General features: G+C 38.8%; 1 protein-coding gene across 5 annotated transcripts in view; it reads right to left on the reverse strand.

Moving 5' to 3' along the window:
- The window catches only part of ARFGEF3 (ARFGEF family member 3), an 89,070-nt gene that overhangs the window by 47,850 nt on the left and 18,545 nt on the right, over positions 1-22,675 (reverse strand). For 4 of the 5 annotated variants that reach the window (XM_030490147.1, XM_030490146.1, XM_030490145.1 and 1 more), the window contains exons 5-8: positions 9,541-9,609; positions 4,510-4,632; positions 3,093-3,135; positions 1,988-2,066 (exon numbers count right to left, since the gene is read on the reverse strand). In XM_030490147.1, coding sequence (XP_030346007.1) covers positions 1,988-2,066; positions 3,093-3,135; positions 4,510-4,632; positions 9,541-9,609 — 314 coding nt within the window. The remainder of the gene's footprint in view (positions 1-1,987; positions 2,067-3,092; positions 3,136-4,509; positions 4,633-9,540; positions 9,610-22,675) is intronic. The other variant, XM_030490148.1, reaches the window with a different exon arrangement.

Raw genomic sequence — 22,675 nt, forward strand, 5'->3', positions numbered from 1 at the left:
GAAGTCACCAGTGGTCCTGACAAAAAAATTCACCTCCCTGAACTTTTCCTCATTACTCGTAGCTGTGCCTCCCTCAAAAACCAAATTCTAATAAGCTTTAAATTTAGAAGGAGGAATTAAAGTAATCTTCAGACTAAGAAATTAGAACAGTCAGTATAGCATACTAAACCCTTTCTTCGATAACCTGGAGGTTAGAAAGTTCAGTTGCTGGCAATAAAATGTTTTGAAGGAGATACTAAAACTGGCCTTGAAAGAAATAAAGGCTTTTCATTCATGGAGTTAGTTCTTTAACAAGCCATCCTAATTGGATTTATTTTCCTCAGATTCAGTCAGAATTCTTTACTATGCTTTGCTCATAATTAGAGATCCTAACAGTCTAGGTACATATTTACAAGCATGCAGTAAATCATGGCTCAGTGAGTATTTTTAAGTCCTTTGAATTCCTTACTGTACTTTATCTACACATGCCTCAATCTGTTGTAATTCAGTACAGTTTTATGAGGAGCTGGGATTGCAAATAGTTTTTAAAAGACTTTCAGTGATTTTGTCTGGTAGTTTTGATATTTCATAACCAGCAATTCAAAGTCATTACCATTTGGTGGACAATACTTATCAGATGATAATTGTATATAGCATCACATGTGAACAAAATTTGAGACAAAGAATTAATCTCAGCTGGTTTTGCCACTTGCTATTGTTAGATACACACTTTTGAAGATCTCTTCTTATTGTCCTGTAACTAGGCACAAAACTAAACAAAAATAATAAATGTTCCTTCAGAAGATTCAGAAACACGCTTTTGTTTTCCCAAATGCTGACACTGATCAAATAATGCTAAGCAAGGCACTCTTCCCTTTCAAATCTTGCTGTAATTATAGGCACTCATGGGAGGGAAGTCTATAGAACTGCACACAAAGATGTCTGTGCTGTCTTCGGCTCTGGCAGTTCCTAAGCTATAGGGTTTCTAAAAATGGTAGAACATAGAAAAGGAGGTACTGATACATGCTTGTTTTTGTATCATCTCCCATTTCCCTGAATTCATCACAGGCTATTTTCAGAGACATACAAGCCAACCAGAGAGACAACATTATGCTATGTTTCAAAGTTTCAGATTGGCTTTTTGCTACCACTCAGGTGATTGGCAGCTGGCAGTGGCAGCAAGTTAAATTGTATTTTAGTGATATAGAAACAACGTTGTCAAGTGAGAACTCGTTTTGCCCCTAAAACTTCCAAATTATTTTTAGCTTGTTTTCTGTATATATATATACGTACACTTTTTTTTTTTTTTTTTAAATATATATAACTGCTGTATAATGTTTGTGTTGCCTTTGGTTGGGTTTTCACCTCTAACACTTACAACTTTTTTTGTCTTATTTCTTAATAGACCATTACTCAAGCTATGCTCGAATGCCACAGGAATTAATTTTTAACTAACTCACGAGTAAGTATTTATTTACTCTTACAGTACTGGCCAACAAGAGACTCGGTGTAACACCCTATTACTGCCCCTAATAGCTGCATTTTAAAAATTAGGCTCATGCATTTCCAAGTAGGTAGAGTGTATGATATTTCTAAATTTAAAGAACACTTTGCCAATGCAAATTATTTCAATTGGATAAATGCCGCCTCTCTAAAGAGGACATACTAATTCATTCTGCGTATTGCTTCTCTGAGGTTTTTCCATGTCTCTTGTGATTGTTCTCTCTACAATGGTTGCTTTCAAGGCAGAAAAGAAATGGAAGTTACTTATAGATTAGATTTACTGGAAGGTCTTTAAAGCTGAACAGTGCATAAAGAAGGCAAATTAGCTTCTCATCTCAAGTGAGGGTTAAATCAATGCATCATGAACAATACCTCCTTTAAAAAACACTTCATTTAAGCACAATTTTGCTCCATAATTCCAGAATTACAACAGTACAATCACAGGAATCAGTGAAACTCCCAATCTCCAGGTAATAAATTCAAATTATAAACCGAAATAACTCACTTTATGACAGCCTGGAGCTTCTCACAGAGCACAGTGAGGACAGATACAACATCATCACAAAGAGACTCAGCTGAAGCACCTCCAAAAAGGACAAAGATCAGAGGCATTACATATGTGCAGCTGGATTACAACCTCAATTTACCGCATGGATTTTCAGAGCTGGTTAGAGCTTCCAAACAATGAGCAGGGCTGACAAAATTTATACAGAAGACGCAGTAGGAAAAAGTCCTAGATTAGAAAGTGATCTCCATACAATGAAAAAGCAGTAGTAGTAAATCCACAGAGAGCATTGATTGCTTACATGCATTTACAGGAGGTTAGCTGAAATCTAATTCAGATAATAAAATAAGGATACCAATAAGTAATAAAAAAGGACTGGCTGCAGTACTTCCACATGGCAGCTAAAATTTCTGTATCTCTCCCTGCAGTTTGTCTCTGTTACACAACTTCTGATGTATGATCAGGTTCTGATCTTAAAAAAGGATGCTTGTACACTTCAAAGATTTTAGCCTCCATCGACACAAGTTCTCCTGCAGAAATCCAGTGAGAAGGTGAAAAGCAGGCATTATTTTTACCTATCAGGGAAGATGTTGAAAGTTAAGACAGAATAGGAGTAGAAAAGAATTCTCTTGTAAAATAATCATTTGACAAGCATGAACAGACCTTCACTAGTGATGTGCTTGCAAAAGCTGCCATTATATAAACTGTGTCTCTGGCCTGAAATACAATAACACAATCATTTCCAGATTCCACGTCCAACTCCATGAATCTGTTTCAACTTAGGAAGTAAATCCACTTACTAAAACTTTCTCCAGAGCACTCAAACTCCTTAAATACAGAAGTTAGAACCTTGAAACAGTCATTTATTACTATGTTGAGTGTGATGCTGTTACCATGCTCCAAATGAAGACACGGCTGAAAGTTTTAGGAGCTAAAACACGGCTGTCTCAGTTCTTACCACAGGTAGCAGAGCGCCTAAAGCTATGGAGAAAGAAAGATATCCCGAAGATGCAATTCCTGTGACATCAGGAACTGTGTTGATGAAAGGAAAGTGAAGAATAAAAAAGTTGGATTGGAAAGAATCACTAAAAAGTGTTACAAATACCTTGACTCTTGAATTTCTGCGAGGTGTCATGGTTTTCCACTGTCTGTTGAGGAAAGACAAAGATGGTGTAATTGGTGCAAGGAGCAGAAAAACACTGCAGAAGCAATACTTTAACAGCAGAGCTTTCTTAACAAATCCATGTCTTCTACCTGGTTTGGGTTTTTTTGTTAGAGGTTTTGGGTTTTTTTAGGTAAAGCTTTTGCAAAACTTTTTCAAAAATTCCTTAAGATCTGTTTTAACAGTATTTTAGATTTAAGGAACTCACATCTCATTGGGCTGAACTAAGATTTGTAAGTACTTAAGGGATTTCCTACACCTAAACCAACTCAGTAATAACTAGGCATGTAAATTGCATCGAAAATGAGAGGCAAGCATAATCTAGATTTCACAAAGTGCTTAGAAACCAAAATCAATTGAGTATTAGAGGGTTTATCACATTGTCATCATTAATGTTCCAGAGCCAACGCAATTAATGGCAGTCAGGAAATGGAAACGACCTCTTACATCATTCAGTTCAGCTGCGGTATAGGATTTTTCCTATCACTGCACAAAGAGGTCAAGCCAAATTCTTCTCTCAAGCATTAACAACAAACTGCCAGGAACTAAATGCAGCTCTCATATACTTTCACCTACTCCTCTGCTAAGCGCAGAACTAACAAAATTCAGCTTTCAGACCCAAACTACTGGGGGTGTTTTGTTTTGGTTTTTTTCGTGAATGTTTTGGCTAGTAAAATGAACCTACTTAGCACAGACAGAAGAGAAATTTAAGTAAACCAATTAATTCTGTTTTGCAGTTGCTCATAAGGATGAAAGTAACTTAGTCTACTAATCCAAAGCAGAAGTGATCATCTTAACTCAATACAGATGTAGGCAAAATAATCAAACAACTAAAAAACCCCAGCAATCTGTACAACTACAGTCCTTAAAATTTCCTAACAGAAACTGACTTTAAAAAATAGCATGGTTTTGATAATATGTTCAAAGCAGCATGAATGAATGAAAAAGCCACTTTCCTTAATTGAGAATTTACTTTGTTTAAGTAAATTGTTGTGCAAAAACTTTTGGCAAAAAAATTTCAATGAACTGTAGGATGATAAGGAAGCAAAATAAAAAACTGGAAAAGGAAAGGGCCAAGGCAGCCTGATACCAGCACTAAGCTGCTTTTGTTTAATGGAAAGAGGGAAAAAATCAAAATATCTGCCACGTAGAGCTGACAATGTGAGAGGTGCCTTTCCAATAGACTGCTCTGAGGGCGGCACAGAGTCAGAGCCCCAGAAAGCTTTTAAACAGGGTTAATGTGGAAGTGTTAAATAAAGGCCATAAGGCACAACAAGCCAGTACAATACACTGCACTCAGAAAAACAAAAAGACACGCAGCCGTGGATATGGAACCATGTGTTGATGCCAGAAGGCTCACCATGTTTTCTTGCTTTTGTCGTAACTGTAAAGTCAAGTCACTCAACATTTGGCTGAGGGTTGCCCGCACAGCGGTGTTAATGCTCCGCTGGTGACAGCTAGATACATATGTCTCAATGCAAACCTGATGAGGAAACAAGATAGCAGTACATAGATATGAACTGTAACTTACCAGGAACACACTTTAGGAGGATACCAAGGTCTCTCGCATGCAGATAGTCAGCCTTCCTTACTATTTTATATTGCCTTATTAGCACGTTAGAAGTTTTCAGCAATATAGAAAACTAAGTAGCATCTAGAAGCAGCATGCAATTCATCCGTCTCACAGTTGCAGGAATGGTAGGGCAAAAATGGCAAAGACTTGGGTTTTGTCAAACTCAAGTGATTGATTATTACACACTGCAGCACATTGAAAAGCCTTTGAAGGCCTTTCCTAATACAGAAAATACAATAGTGCTTTACCATACATAACATAAATGATTGCCTTTTAATAACCGGCAATCAGGCTGAGGGCTCCTCAGCTCCGGGATCCCATGGCAGCCAAGGCAGCAATGGAATCATGGATCATCCAGTTCCTAGCTCCATGCCCAGCTACTAGACATTGTGCTGTGACCAGAGTTGTGCTAGGCTTTTGCCCCAGCTGACATTATATTAATAGTTGCCAAAACATAACACCGGTAGGATCCTGGGGAGAGAATGCTGCAAACTGCAGTTCTTCAAACTGCAAACGCAGTTCCTATCCTTGATCAGCTTTTTTCTGTCGGGGGTGTGCTGTAAGTGCAGTAGCCACTGTAACTATGCACAATAACTACTAAGTGGATAAGTCTTGATGGAGCTGAGTAGATTTGTGACAGAACTGTACAATACAATCTTCTAAGACTCTGATCCAAAAAACCAGCTTCGGTCCTCTGGCCTACATCGAGCTTTATCATTAATAATGACGAGGACAAAAAGAATGTACATGACTGTTCACATACTTTTCAGACTTCGTGTTTTTATTCTGCCATTGTTTGGATATACAGCTAGTGAGAAGAACCATTAATATAGATTAAACTAGCTGTGAAAAATATATTTAAAAATATATACAGTATAAATGATATGCATGACAAGTAGACATAAATGCATGTTTTAAGTTTTTGAATGAGAAAGCTATTATAAAATGTAAAGTCTTTTTGTAGTTCTGTAACGAGGATGAGTTTTTAAGAGGGAAAAATTAAAGTGATCTGATTACATAGGCTAATCAGTGGTGACACAGGCACATGGACAAGACTCTTGATTGTCTCTAACTCCTACTGAAATGAAACCAAGATATTCCATTAAGTAAGACAGAAAGGCTGTGGGCTCAAGGCTACAAAGTTTAACATGCTGCTGGTACACTTCTGCATTTGTTAGTGTGGAGTGGAAAACAATACAGCTATGTTCCTAAAACTCTTTTGACCTCCTCGCTTTGAGGGACTTTACATTTCAGCGTTTCAATGAAGCCACAAGGACAAGAAAACATGACTGAGTTTCTTGGATACAAACTGTATCTTAAGTGAATGTTTCAAGACATCACACGTGGAAGCTACTTAATTATGGCTCTTATCTTATTTTCTCTTATTTCCCCAACGACACTGAGAGATAGCATTCCAGGCCTTTTCAAGTGTGTGTACATCACTTGCTAGAAACACTATGCAAATGATAAACCGAGACCTATTATCTCCTTTGACAATACAGTAGAACTAGGTCACAGTTGTATGGAGTTGTGGGATACAAGGGACCAAACTGAGAGCATCTTATTCTTGTTGCTTTTTCAAGATTCCAAGATCCCCCCAAATAAGGAAGTGGATTTATTTAGCTTGAGATCAATTAGTCGGTGATGAAGATGGTCTTCTAAGTTAAAAGAAGGCCTGGACCAACTCTGCCCATCATTCAGCTATCACCTGATAGTGGATAAAAACCCTAAAGCCTGTTAACCATGTACAGCCTGCCACAGAAGCCAAACCATTCCAGTGCTGCTGAGGTCATTCTCTTGAGCTGTAAGTCTTTTTCTAGAGTAGCTGAATTAATCGACAAAATACCATTCTTGGAGGTAGGCTGACTTTCTGGAAAGAACATGGTTGATATCTCCTTCTTCTCTCCCCTCCCCATGCCAGCTAATGAGCAACAGTACTTTCCACTTGAGGTCCGATCTTACAGAAGGCCTGTGTTCTGAAATGGCTGGGCAAGGTACCTTTTGAAAAGCCGTTGATGAAGAAGCACCAGTAAAAATGCGAGAGCTCAGGACCCCAAGGAGTTGTGCAATGGACATTTTGATCATTTCATGCATTCGGGGACTTCCAGCTCTATGGCATGCAAAACACAACTAAGAGCAAAACACAGAGGGTTAGCCAACAAAACACAAAAGAGTCAAACAAAATGAACCTCCAAAAGGTAGATGGGACTAACAACACACACATAAAACCAAGCATGAACTAAATTTTCTTGCAGGAGTGTAGGCAAGCATGGGAAGGTGCATGAAACAAGAATTAGTCAGTTTTCAATTTTATTACTAATTAAGCCACAAAAAATAGTACTCTTCATGTTAGGTGCTTCCTTAATTTGAAGCTGATAATGTTCAGAAAGACTTGGGGTGCCATTATTTTGTACACATGAATTAAGAACTATCCCATAGTGCAAAATGTAGCCTTGTTTGTCAGAGAGAGTCCTCAGAGTGTTCTACCAGTAACGCAGATAGCACCTTTCTAATTCTGCAGTGGCTCCACTTTGCTACAGAGGGCAGGCCAGCAAAACTAAGGGATTGAGTTGGAAAGCAACGTCAAATAGCAGGGGCACTGAAGCAGAAAGCTCCTCTCTGCCACCTTGACCTTAGAGCAAGTCAGAACAATAAATGCTGAGGCTAAGCAAATGCTGAACTCAGAAGTAATTTTTTGTTCCCTACTGCTTATACATTGCAGAAGTATGACACAAAGGCATATTGGTTCGTGCTGTTGAGTGTCTTTCCTTACCTAAAACCTGTCCAGGAGGAACCTTAGGAAGCTTGTATGTGCCTGGTGGGACTTGCTAATTAGAAAGACCTAGACATTCACTGAGGCAGTATTTTCTTAAGGATTGAGGGGAAAATAGCTGTACCTCCAAACACTCCAAATAGAAACATGTATACTCTGAATTACAGCTTGTTCCAATTCCCTGAAAGAAATGAAAGTTTTGTTTGCTTTGCTGGCACATCTCATCAGCTGCATAAGAGCTCCTGTTCACTTTAACAGAAAAAGGACAAACTATCACTGTGCTAATTTGTACCACTATACTAGCAAAGGTTTTTAAGAGCCAAGCTAGCCTTCTGGGAATGAAAGTCAAGTGCAACTACCAAGAACAGCAGTTTAACTCCAATCTATGAAAGAAAACTGCCATTTTCAGAATGCTTTAAATGAATAACAACCCTGTTTTTATTCAGATTTAGAGAGAGAACAGAAAATCTGATTTCTGATACAGCTTATAGCACACAGAGCATGACTGACTGACTGACCATTTTCAGGGTCTTAGCCAGTGCTCTTAAAAAGTGAAATCTGAAGGGGTTAGAGCCATTAAACTCTTTTCTCAGCCAGTATTTTGTCTAAGCTAGAGCTCTGTACCTACAGCAAAGTGATGCACAAGCTTCTGCCTTGCACATTAGAAAGACTGCTGAGAAAAACTGCAGGGAAAACTACCTATATTTTCTTCAATTTGAGACACTGACATAAGGAGGGTTTAGTAAAACTTAAACAGCTGTGGCTTGCTCTAAATACAAATTCAGTTCATCCTTGCTGCAGCATGTGCAAGTAGGGCTTACAAAGACCTCCAAAAATAGCCATACCTTATGGTTTCACATAGCACAAGAGAAACCAAAGTCTAAGCTGTGTGGGACATCTGGAATGATTACTGCTCTTTTTATCTTGTATACTGTATATACACAAACTGTTTATGTTGTATCCCTGCCTTTTAAAGCCCCCTTGTCACAAACTGGCAGCTGTTTTCTTTGGCTCCTTGTTCTCCCTACAGCCCCCCATCCTCAGCTTCCAATAAGACAAAGCAAGGTCAATTTTATTCCTAAGCTTAGAATATACTGTAACCTCCAGGTAAAGTGAGCTATTTTCACATGAGATTTTTGTTTTTTACAAAAAACCACCCCAAACAAAATACCAAAACCTGAGAAGAAACATCTCTCTAAATGTCTACATACATTTGGAGTGTAGGACACGTATATTTTATATATATAATATAACGTATAGATTACTCCATGGCCATTAGCTCTCCCCATGCCACATCATTAACAATATAATGCTATAATACTGCACTGTGTTGTGCAGAAAGATTAAGTGCTTCTATGCGTCTTATCTAACCTGAACAAATGGCTCCCATGGCTTGCTACACACTGTACTAAAAATAACAGCCATCTACAAAGGCCCACTTAATAGACCTGCAGGTATGTTTTCCTACAGCTAAAGTTCCTTTGAAATTTAATTCAGACTAAAATCTAACGGAATAAAGGAAGAAGAGTGACTAATGGCACCAGGACAACACAACATATCTAGAGGTGTAATAAATCTTTTATGTATTAGCATAAAGATGTATTAGTAAAAAGACACAAGGCTGACAAGGCACATTGTGGCACTTGTGTTAACATGGCACATTATGGCGTACACACCTCTCTTGAGGAAACTTCATTAGTGTTATACTTGCAGCAGGTAAGAAACCAGCACAGTGCTCTTTTATAAAGAACTTGAGGAAATTTTCTTATTGTAAAAGGCAAAGTAGAGTAAATATGAGAAGTAGTAAATGTGCAACACTGTAATATACAATTGTCAGTTTCCAAAAGTGCCTTCCCATGCAAGCCCATCAACCCTGCCCAACTTACAATTATTTCTTCATACTAGACATAAGGTAATAGCAGTCCTTAAGATGGTAATTGTGATTTGGACTAGTTCAGTTTCACGGTACTTATGAAAGACACTCTAGGTAGCGGGGGAACATTAAGAGACATTAAGACAAGCAACGGTACAACAGAGGCACTTACCTCAGCAATCTTCAACACTGAACTCCCATTCAGTTCAAATGTGGAGGTGTATGTTATACAGAGCAAGACCTTGAATCAAAAGAGAGTAAGGAAAAAAAAGAAGTTTTATCTGTTACTGCCTCCATTCCCTACCCATGTTCTTTTAGTCATAGCTCCTTCCATTTTTAGAGCAGAAATCAGAAGATTCTCAGCACCATGTGTTACTGGGATAAAGAAGATGGCACAATCAAGTTGTTTTCTCCTGAGAAGGAGGTACAGCCTGATGGATTGGCCCCAGAGGTACAGCCTAATGATTACCTAATGCTGTCTCCTAAGTCTGACCACGGGAGGAAAGAAAATCCAGCCATCAGTTCTGGCCTTGGACTTGATAACCAGAATCCATTCTTAGTTTAACCACAAGCTTTGCATGATTTATAATCAGTCCTTCTATTCATTTCTCTCAGTATAACAAAGGAGGAAGGAAAAAATGCATAGAAGTTATTACTTAGGTGACACAGATACATATATATTATGTGAAACAAGTTGTTAATTACTGCTTGACATGAGAATTTCCCAGCCTAGGAGATTTCCAGTAAGTGTATGATAGTCATTTGATAATAAGCAGCTAAAAAACAACTGATAAGCCCCAATTCATGAGGGAAGCCTTGTCCTGTCTTGAGCTCAGCAGGACGAATAAGAACTAAAAGCCCCATCCAACACCATACTTTGAAAAGAAGGGGAGTGGGAATGTGATGTGATCTACCAGGGGAAGCGTGGTGGGGCAGTGAGGCAGCGTGGTGAGAGGTGCTGTGGCGTGATGCCTTTAGTGTCTAGAGATGTCCTCCTTCCCGCCTTCCCTCCCTGTCTTCCTCTCCAATCCGTCCTGCCCCATAGAAGACCAAAAGAGCCTGAAATACCATTCTGTCTCCCTCGAATCATAAAATTCCTCCCAGTGCCAGAATTTATGCTTTTCTTGGTCTGAAATAGCATGAGTTTCTTGGGCTAACTGTACCAGCAAATATCAATCACATTAACACTAATGTATTGGACCCCACAACTTCTCAGTCCCTAAGAACTACTGTTCTCTGCTTCACAAGGAAATCTGGGACATCAGCTAAGTTAGCATTAATGGCTATTAACCATTCCTCTTATTCATTACATGCATTTCAGTGGTACTAGGTTTTTATTTTACAGGTAGGTTCTGTGACAGCTACTAATGCACAACACCCTGAAGTAATCTCCTTAGCTTAGAAGGAAAAACAAACAACTAACTTTGCCACAGAGTGTCTGATCAGAACTTGTAAGTTAAACAAAAGAAGGAGACAAAGGGATGCATGTTTGGAAAGATTATTGCCCTTTGGTTCCTGTAAAGCACCATTTTTCTGACCTTTTACTGTGTTGCAGTTTCCACATTATGGTGGAAGAGCAAAAAATTCAAAGTAACAACTGAAACTGTGCAAGCTGTATCTTTTCTCTGGGTAGTGATGATCTCTAGAAGCATCTCTGAGCCTTCATAAAGAAGAAGAAATATGCTAACGTGTGGGTTAAGAGAAGGAGAGAATTCTAATATAGCATTGCTGAGCAAGCTGGAGCCACTGGACGCCCATCATTACTATTGAATCTCTGCTTGGAAGAATACCCCTCTGCAGTTATTTTCCATCAGGGAGGGGGAAAAATCCATTACTGGAAAGCAGGCATTAAATAACTGCAGGGGAATTTGAATTCTCAGTACAAGAGCAGCTTTGAGAATTAGCTGCTTGCTCCTAGAGTTACAGAGGAGCCTGTCCATGGGCGAGCGTGTGCCATCTTTCTGGAGAAGGACCTTCTTTACATTTTGAGAGTTGGATTGAAAAGTATCTATGCACTGAAATGCACTGCGCCTTTACAAATGTTTTTTCTCAGCAGAAAAACTGTATTTCACTAGGATGTCACACCTTACTCCAAGGTTGGTTTTTCTTCTTTTTGCTTCTTTGTTTTGTAAATAAAATACCAGTCATGATCTTGACCCTATTCTTACAGAACATGGTTTTACAATAAAAAGCTTTCCAGGAAAACTGTGATGTAATGACAGTTTTATGTTTGTCTATGCATGTTCTCTTGCCTTAACTCTCACTCAGCCTTTCATAAACAGAAGATGAGTAATGTGGATAAATACTAGAGATAATGTGTACAGAAAAGGGCATACTATTCTTCTGAAGTACAATAGTCCTGGATTATAATCTCTTTTGTAGATATTTAGCATTGACTTTTAGAGCAAAGCAAAGTTTCTGAGCCAAGTCTCTTCTTCATAGTTTTTCTTTTCTGTGAAATGGGAAAAATGGGTTTTCTCATGTAAAAAATGCTACACAGCCTACCTCCACATGACGAGGGGAGATACTAGCTATAGAGCACTTGAACTTGCAGGAGAAGCAAATATAATTCTAATTACAAATTCTTAATAATGTCATACTTTGTATTTCCTGATATGAACTCTACAAATTTCTCTGCAATCTGATGCAATTGCTGGCAAATGAACAAGTGCCAGTGACAAGGAACAGAGATAAATTTTTCCTGTCCACAGAGCAAATCCTACAGAATAGCTGAAAAGTAAATGGTCAGTGCAAAACAATAGTCTCATATGGTTAGTAAGTACATAAGTTATAAGGGCTGTTATTTCCATCTGCTGCTCAGCCCATACCTGCAAAATTTAAAGCTTCAAAACTGAACGATGCTGTTAGGCACTAAGTGAATTCTGAACTGCTAGCCAGCCTCGCAGCCAGCTCTTGGGCCTCGCTTTCTCAGCTGTTAAGTACTCTGAAATTTTATTGACATTTCTAATAGTTGTGAGAGCTCAGTGGCTGGCTAAAAATACATTCAGTATGTAAGGAAAAACTGTGATTTGTACTCTCCATTCACTGCTGCGTAAAACACAGGTACAGTGCACATTTATAAACCCAGAGACAGACAACTATCACCCCCCACTGATAAATCTCTTCTTAACATGCTAAGAGCCAAGATGGACAGCCAGGCCCATGACTAATCCTATTCAGCGGATTGCATGTCCTGATTTTCCCTACTTGTAAAACCTTGTTTGCTTCATGTGATTTTCTGCTCTCTTCTACCATCTTGCCTTTGTACAGTTCGTTAGTACCTAATGCTTTCCACAGATCAAAACCTGGAAGCCATCTACTACAATACATGGAAGTACACAACAGATCAGGCATTCTTACAAGCCCTTTCTCTTCAAAAATCTCTTCTCCCTCCTTTTTTTCAATTTCCCACCTTTATAGAGCTGAACTGTGAAAAGTTAGCACATATATGCCTAATCCTTCCTGTCACAGGTGCCAATAACTTGTTGTAACAGGTGAATGATAGAAAAGTCAGATATAAAGCGCAGTAAGAAGGTGATGATCAAAACCTTGCTATGAAGCAACAGGGAATTTCAGCAGAAAGACTGCTAAGTTTTGACTGCTGCTCTTGGAACAAAATGAAATCTGGGAACCTACTAGCTAGAGAAAGGGTATATGATCTGATGAGATCAAGTAACAGAAGCATAACAAGTTATCAGCCAGCATATTTTTGGCTTACTCCTCTGGCTACTGTCTTCCCTCACAAATCATTTGTGAGGTCTGAAAGATGGTCTCTGACCAATGCTCAAGACTGCTCTCAGCTATGATTTCCATCAGCGCTGCTGCAGGGCTCATTTACAGTCTTGGCAATGCTCCAGGCACTCAACTCGTGTGCCTTCCCATTTATGTGGAACAAACAGGAAGACAGCAAGCTTCTTTTTTAGATTACTGAATTACAAAATGGGATTAAAAACAAACAAACAAAACCAAGCTTAATCATTGAGATCCACTAGAAACACTGAGTCTCTAGACAGCACATCCATTGGGCTGCTTAACTAGTCACAACACTAACTCAAGCAGTATACATTTAAAAAAATTAAAGAAAAGAAAGATGGGTTTTCTTGAACAATGACATTTTGGATTTGCAACCACTAGTACTGGAAGCCTAGAAACAAAACTACAAAGCAATTCCTAGTAACATCTTCAGTAAAAAACGAAATTGAAAATCAGCTTTTACTGTGATGAGGTCCTAATTGGTATAGGCTCTAAAACACACCTTTTTATTTCTTTCCCTCCCCCCCCTTTTTTTTTTGTTTTAAAGAAGGAACTTACATGACTACAAAGATAGTTTAAAAGTCACACAACCTCCAAGATGTTTTAATTGGCTTGCATTATCTTGCAAATGCCCGGATGAGATCACATTTCCGTAAATGGCTTATCCATAATGATTTCTAATTACAGTTGACTGTCATGGAACAAGAAATAAAATTCCTGCTCCCTGGAATCCCTGGGCACCAATTGCAGCGTAAGCGCACACAAGGATAATTTTCACAACAAGTAGAAACAAAAAACAAGACAACAAAAAAAGTACTTCTGATGATAACGAAGTGAAAATGAAGGTTAATTGACACAAAATGTATGACTATTCCATATTTTAAGTTAGGTGTCTTGAAGGAGCAAAAAGAGAGAATTTTTTCAGCTTGTAAGACTGCTAAGTGTTGCTAGCCAAGTTCCCCAAGTGGTTGGCACGTATTTGTAGTTATAAGGCAATGCTCACATTGAAGAGCTTATGATGGAGTCATGTCAAATAGACAAGGTGTATAATAAAGTTAGTATCCCCAAGATGGAGAAAGAGGGAAAAGGTACAAAACTTTAAAGCAACTGTAATTTGTCATCACCTGAGGATGCTCCAGCACTTCACTGCGTGTAAGTGCCAAGTCCAACATCCATATGCTACTGTTATCCTTTTTCTATTCCAGCACTCAACGTCCCACTGGCAAAATCCTCTGAACATTCATGTTCCTCCTAGTTAGGATGCACATAGACACTGTAGTCCTTAGAGTCCTGAATTCTGCAGCAACCTCTAATCCCTTTGTGGGGTTCAGAGAGGAGACCTTTTCTGACTTACTTTGCTTGCAGGCTTGTAAACTTGGATGCAATGTGTGCTTGGATGCAACGTATGTTTGGATGATTCTTAAATCCTCCCCACAGGAGGAAAAACCCAGCCAGAGGACAAGACAGGACAACCATTTATCTCGTTCAGTAATTTGACATGTAAAGCAGTCATCCAGTATTTCTGCAAAACAGTTTGGACAGGAGGTGTCCTCCTGTTTGTCAGAATAACTAGTAACCTGCTCATGTCACATTCTTTGGCCTTGAAGGAAAACAAGGGCAAGAGAAACAAAGTGCATTAATGAACGTATGTACATTGTGTCACCATGTATCACTGTACAAAACAGCAGATATTAATTACAGAGGGAAAAGAGACAGTGTCTCCCATGAATCAGTAAAGCCAGAAAACACGTTGCTATCACAGCAGCAACTGGTGCTCAGCATTACGAATGCACTGGACCTTCAAACAGGAAGGGCTGTATCTGGTATAGAACCTCACACATCATCAGAGATGACATGCTGAATGCTCCCAGAGGATGATGCCCATTAATTCACTAGACTGAAACAGAACTACTGCTGAACACTCTTTATGGTGGTATGAAACCAAGTGAGACTTCTGCTTACGTAGTATGGTTGTAGATGGAGAGAAATTATTTAAAGCGATTGCTCAATGATATTTAAGAGGTTTTCTTAACAGCTCTGAGAGGGGCTTTTATGTTTAGAATGACAACATTTAAAGGCAGGGAAGATTAAAAAAAAAAAAAGAAGGCTGACTAGCACCACTAGGATGGCATTTCCCCTTCACAGGTTACAGCCTACTTAGGTATACTGCATTATTTTATGAATTAGAGTAAAACAAAACTGAAAAAGGACAAATACCAAACTAAAACAACAAAACGCTTAAAGAGTTCTCAAACAAAAATGAGGCTGCATGCATCCACTACCAAAATGATCAGAAAGGATGTCAAAACATGGGTGTAAGTAAACCCAGAGTTGTCAAGGAAGAAAAGAACCAGTTTATCCCCTGGATGAAAAATTCTGACTTTTATTCTTGACAAGAGAATTTTTGGGGTGGGGGAGAGGGAAGACAACTCCCTTACTCTCAGATACATGCAAAATTACATCAGGGGAACTCTCCATGTGACAATACACTTTACAACAGCTAATTTAAAATTACTGTTTCAAGTCACTAGATGAATTTGCAAGAAGTTAGCCTGAAGACAACCTAAGAAGTGGCGTTCCACAGGCTGTCTAGCATGCAAGAGGATTTCACCCTATCTCAGACCATCTCCTGACCTACATCCAGAAAAGAGATGCTAAAAAGCCAGATAAGCTGGTTTTGTGGTTGCAACATCAAACACTATGCCACATGAAGCTTCCATATCATTTTCCTCTCTCACAAGAGATATATGTGAGGAGCTCTGGGGAAGAAGCTGGCTAGCAGTGCCAGAACAGCTTATTGGGACACAAGTTCTCTCCTCACCTGCCCCCAGGACCAAGTGGTGTTAACGCTATGGTGGCAGCAGTCCTCATCATGGGAAGGTATAAACTGGGTGCATGTCACCTGCGGCACATCTGAAGTATGTGTATAATTGCATGCAAAAGCTATGGCCAGTGACCTTTCCATGTCACTATTATGTGGCCAAATTGGCTGGCAGAACTTGGCACTGTCACCTCCAGTATGCAACAATGTCTGCAGCAGGGAAAAGATTAAATGGCAATATATGAAAGTTCAAGTGTTTCTATATTTGTTTTTGTGATCATATGATGTCTTTCCAACTCACTTTCTTAACAGCTGAGCAATATCCAGGTTCTTGATCTGTGCCTAAGCCTAAAGAAAGTCTGTAAGAACTTGTACTTTCACACTTAAACCACTACAACAGGCGTTAAATTACACCTCCCATGGCGAGGGACTAGCCCCTTTCCACGTTGGCACTGGAAAACTTGCAGGTATGACCCAATGACTCACTGCTTGCATATGCTGCACAGTACAGAACAGCTCAGTGACAAACCTCCAACAGTGCCTGTGTTTCTTCATTTCTGCAAATTCTCCACTGTTGCAAAAAAGAATGCCAGCCACAAGCACCCCAAAATAACAAAAAACCCTACATAAACAGCAAAATCTGGGCTCTATTAACTCTACCCCAGAGCATGTATACTGTAACACAGTACGTGATCGCAGTGTATCGCAGGTAATTTTTTTTTCCTCCTCATAGACCAGTCATTTATCAGGAAACCTGAAAAACAAGATGCTGCTGAGTTAACTTGGACTAAGGAACCCTTCTGCTATCCACCCATGATTGCAGGAGGAATGACCACCAGGCCAGGATGGAAGACAGAAATCCTGTCCCCCTTACCCTTCCCGTGATTGCCTCAGCCCCAGGGCAGAGCATTCTTCTAGTTACTGCTTTTTGTGCCTGACCTCAATGATTTTGATTATACCACACCAAGTAGGACACTTCAACCATTACAGAACGAGGATGTTCTCTGTCCAAGAACACCTTCATAACTTCACAGCTGAGGGAGCAATGAGAAAGCTAAAATTTTTGCATTAGAATTTCTCCAGGCAAGAAACTAAGCCTACTTTTCTATCCTGCAAATCTCTTTAAAGATTGGACCACACGTCTGCTTACATTTTTAAAACTACACGGCTGCCCAGATCGACAAAGGTTGTTCAGGCGCTATGAATTCAAGCACAGAAAGGTACTGAGGAAGAGCCACAGATCCTGGAAAGAGGTTGGATTCTTGAGATACCGCATTCACTACAGACAGGTTTAGACTGCTCCTGTCCAGTATGCATTTGGCCATAGTCAGGCCATTACATCTCATTCTTTTGTACCCATTAAGGAGAAAGCTCAGGTATTTAATTCAAGACTGTGGTTTCTGCTACAATGGCCAGGCACCTAAGAACTAGGGGAGTTCTTTAATCACAATCTTAATTATGAGTACTAGGCATTTATCATAGCTCTAATTAACTTGGGAAAGGATGAGCTTATCTTGAAACACACAAGGTAGGTCACTCAATACATTGGAATTAACCTGGTTACTTATAACTAAGCACATGAATAAAATGACTTTAAAAAGTAACAAGGAAAAAAAAAAAGAAAAAAGAAAAAAAGTAAACCCCGGAGAGTCTGGGTTTGTAGCTGGCCTACATTACAGCAATTTAGCTTACAAAAACGCTAAGTGGAGGAAGCACTAAGAGCTCTAGCTAGCACTGCTGGGCAGGAGCGATTTCAGAAAAGAATCATATTTGCATGACATTGTGCAAGTCTTTACAGATTCCCCTCTTTAACACTGCAGACTGCTAACACATCTCTGAATTAGGGACTGGACAAAAATCAGTTATTGCTTATGGCAGCTCATATCAGGCACCACTGTTACTAGAACTAATGAATACAACCATGTAAAACTTTCTTCTATAAATTTTCAGAATAATTTTTTCCTATTAATATAAATTTTAAACTAGTTCTGGACTAAAGCATGCAAATAAAACTGAATAATGGTTTTTATTTTTTACTTTATTTGAAACATAGTCTTTCTCTGCTCAGAAACAGACTGCACTGCAATTTATATCGTAAATGATGTAGAAAAATGTTTGCATTTTATGCAATGCATAAAATAAACAGAGAGGAAAAAATGATCTCTCAATCCAAAATTATATATTAATTAAAATATGTAGATTAACAGCAAGTGTCAGCAATTGGGTTGCCAATTCTCATCCTGATGACAGTCTCTCTTCTCTGTCTCCATTTACCAGTTACATTTTTACTGCTGCACCAATGACTTCTTATTTTTAACAGGCAGTGAAATCACTCTTTTTACTCCTATAGAAAACTATCCTACAGGCCTTGCCTCAAAAAGGCAGCAAGTGGAATAACATAGTTTACATACACTTTTAACCCAAGTTGTTTCAGTCCAGCTTCCTCCTCCATTTAGTTTTACAGTTCATGACAAAACAAAATGGTTGCAAATCATATTCTATGAAGCACAGCCAAGTTGTATGTGGAAAGATACATTTCATAAATATTAACCTTAAAACAGTGAGAAGAGATATATATATATGCTTGTGAGAGTTTGTTACAGTGATGAGTTCATTTACAAGTATTCAAGGAAAAGGTACAGAATATAATCATCCACAGTGGCTGGGATTTTACAGTTGTGTTCTGTCAACATTTTAGATCGACATTTTAGGACTACTTTGCAAATATGTAATATAACTTGTTCTCTGTCATAGAAGAACAAAGAAGAAGAATAACTAGCCTCCCATCAAATCCTCCACATCTTGGAAAAATAAAAAAGTTATGCCTCCTGTTCAACAGCAAAAAAGTTTCCACCAAGTTCTCTGAAAAAGTTAACAGTGAGTTTTGCTCGGTTGCTCAAGCACAATCCAGCTTAATCCAATATTTGCATTAGATCAGGACTAACTAGCTGAACCTGTAACAACATGGTTGTGCAGAACATAAAATAGGTTGACCGTGGTTGTTAAAAAAATAAGAACAAATGAAAAATTGCCCCCAAACTTTCTACTACTTCTTGTAGATCTCCAATAGTGTCCTTCTCAAGTGCCTAATTTGACACCATAACTGGGGCCCTATCAATTAAATTAGTTATTACAGAAAAAAATTAATAGACTAAGAGATGGTTCTCAGTACTCAAAGATTCACTCTGCACCTTTAAAGCATTATGGAAGCAATCTTGGAAAGAACAATTACAAATACCCAACCTAAAGACAATGTTTCAGAGGTAGAGGTATTTCCTCCATTCTGCCTGTCCTTACACAAGCTAAGTTTTACCACAGAACTCTAATTCAGATTTTGGTTCAGAACATATTCAAAATGAAAACTGAAATCACTAGAAAGAACTGTCTAGGATTATTATTGGAGAGTTCCCAAATACTGCAGTAATGGATCAGTGAAGAGACAAAGAGAAAAGATTGCCTTCACCCAGCAGACTTAGCAAGGGTTCATTAAACCTCATTCACAGATTAAAAAGACTTCTGGCTGACTCCGCACTGAAAGCCTACAGAAGAAAATCATGAAAACTTTGCCCACCAGCAAGCAGTACAGCTAATCCACTAACAAACACAAGTTTGAGTCACTGGGAATAAACTTAAGGTTTCCTAAATGAAATAGTTGTTCACCATGGACAAGAGGTAAACAAGGAGAATTAGAAAAGCCTTCTCTCTCTCAAGCCACTTTGGAAGAATATTTTTTTGTTACAGAAAATCCTCAAGTCTATTTCAAAAAACACCACAAGTAGAGTAGCCACAGATACTGTGTGAAGTCTTCTCAGAGGTAATAAAGCTTGAAAGCTCCGCTGTCAGCAGCATTATATATCTATTTGTAAAATGCCCAGCATATCATAACGCCATTAATTAGAATAGTGAAATAAAGACCAAATATTTTAAAAGACATCAAACAAAAAACCTGAGTTTCCTTCATGAAAGGTAATTATCCTCTTCTTGCCTAAAAATTTCTTGCTAGCTGTAAATTTCTTTGGAAATGTGAGTTCTGAACTGACATGCACCAGATAACATGACACAGCTTTACTGGTGACTGAAGAAAACAGAAGGAAGCAGTAGAAAAGGAAATTTTAAATGATCAATCACACCTTTCTTTCTGCAACCAACTTGATTACTGTTAGTACCCATTACATTACAGTGTATCATGTTTATCTGGAAAGCTTATTTCTGGGTGAGGACTTATCTACTAATTTGCAATTATTCATCAAACTCGTTGTTGTTGTTGTTATTTGAGATTAATGTCATCACAGATGGAGAGAGATGTACTGCATTATTAAGAAGCCTGGCAACTTATAAATGAAAGTTATGATAACGTTAGTGAGAAGGAAAGGAGTGAGGAGGGGAGTCTTTGCTGTTTTGGATTCTTTCCACCCTACCCACTTCCTTCATATTTTGTTTCAGCTGCCTCAATGCCACAGTTATGTTCAAAGCTGGACTCCAGTTCTTCCAGAAGCCAGTTCCTGGAGGAATTGGATTTTAGGGTCAGGGTTACTGATGAAAAAATCAAAGAAAGTAAAAAATCACAGAATCATTAAGCCTAGAAGGGAACTCAATCCAGAGGCTCAGCTACAGATTAGGGGTTTTTCCCATTGCTGATCTGACCACACCTGACAGTGCCTTTGATGATACTATATGTGTTTCTATAAGCAAAGGCCTAATTGCATGAAGCAGAAGTATTTCAGCCACTTTAAAAACATCTGCAGCCAGAATTCAAACGCAACGACCCAGGGAAAAAAAAAAATTAAAAAAAAAAAAATCAGGATTCCCCTACTCCACAACCAAACCAAAGCCCATGGTATTAATCTTCAATACAGAACATGTCCCCTTTCTGCTGCAGAATATCTATTTTCTTGTCAGTCTAATGCTTAAGGTCAACAAAATGTCCCTACTGCTCAATGAGACACACCCTTACGTATGGTCCCATGTCACACAAGAAAATTCTTCCTACTTCTCAGCCAGTCATATTGCGTGACCATGTTTATCTAAAGGTAAGTGTTGAACTACTACCTCCTGCCCCCCACACCCTTTTTTCTATACATCTGCAACTGTATAAATAGAACTGTGAGTCATTTTGGTGCCTCAGTGATAAAACACTGAATTTGATTATTGACCAATATATGTCTTCCAAACAACACATGTAAGTGATATAGGAGCTTACATGCCAGCAACTTACTGTGAGGTCTGTACTCCTGCACCAATATTTTCACATCTATTCTGCATAAGTAAAAGCTTTTGTGTAATCTTGGATGGTTGTAGTCTTAATATTTGCAAGACTGGTGCAACTGTGCAGCAAGTCACGAAGAACCAGGCCAGTATCACTGCTGATCCAGCTTCACGCAAACCTGCTCACACTCATGAGTGTCTAGTATCTGCACTGGAAAAAGATGTATTTAATCACCTCTAGATGGAATAACACAGTCTAAATGTACAATCAGATGCTGCCTTGAGGACACATTTTAGCAGATCCAGGGATATAAATGCATTGCTGAGACCAGCTGCTTGAAAAACCCGAAAGGCTTCAGCAATTCAAGTGTTGCAATGGCATCTGTAACCTTCAGGTTACAATGGAAAAAGACCGCTACTTGATCTGACTTCTAGGCAATGCTCAGATTTAATGCCTCTTGAGTTTTAACTGCCCTGATTACAGAATGCTTTGGTCCTCTGGCCTCTTGAAATATTTAAATCAAAATAGAAGTTTTGCTTTTGTTCTCAGGATGTGAAGATGTAGCCTGATTTTTACCATACACGCATTTCACTGCGCTTTTAGCCAAGAAAAGATTTCTACATCAAAATATCACTCAGTAGAATGAAGACAATGTTCCTCTCCTTCTTTAGTGCTTAAACTGGAACTGCATGTGATTTAAAAAACGTGTACATAAATAACATCTTAGGTTTTGGCTTGGGTTTTACATGATTTGATGTTTTAGGTTGGTTGGGTTTTCTTTTCTTCCTTCTCACATAGAGACAACTATAGAAGATATTCACTCATAACTGTGGTAAAATAAGAGTGCTCACATTCTTCCCAGTGTGGGGGCAATGCGTCACAGATGCATGTCAAGGCTTTCAGGGAAACAGAGTGCATGCAGATTCCAAATCTGCAACACTCAAGAAGGTAAAATAACAACTTACAAAAAATTACTGCATATCAAGAGAGACCCGCTGGTTCAGGAGTACTACTTAACTCTTACCTTTTCCCACTGTAGAGACAAAAGAGAAAGGAAAGAGGCATGCTGGGTTAGGAATGCAGATCTGGGTGTCGCCAGTTTAACCTGTACGTGGGCAGATGCCTGCTCCCATAAACCAGGTAACAGTCTAGACAAATTCTTCTTCCTTTTTTCTGCTGCTAGGCTCACTCTTCTACATGTTGTGACACTGAGTGCATATTGTACCCAAGTAGTCATCTCCAGTAGCAAAGAGTACAGCTAGCATAGGGCGGTTTCAGAGTGGGTAACGTATATCCTTTAGAACAAGGATGTCACATGTAAGAAAAATAAAACACCTAATCTATGCACTTAGAAGTAAAGGACAGTCAAGCAGTAGATCCAAACATAGCAATCAGTACTAGGTATAATAAACACACAGGAAGGATCACCAGGTTTGTACCAAACAATGATCAGCTATAGCACAACAAGACCTGTAGTATAAAGTTTACACCCAGACATTTGAGAACTTTCCACCACCTTTTTTATGG

The sequence above is a fragment of the Strigops habroptila genome, chromosome 6, assembly GCF_004027225.2.
Source record: "Strigops habroptila isolate Jane chromosome 6, bStrHab1.2.pri, whole genome shotgun sequence".
Classification (NCBI taxonomy): Eukaryota; Metazoa; Chordata; class Aves; order Psittaciformes; family Psittacidae; genus Strigops; species Strigops habroptila.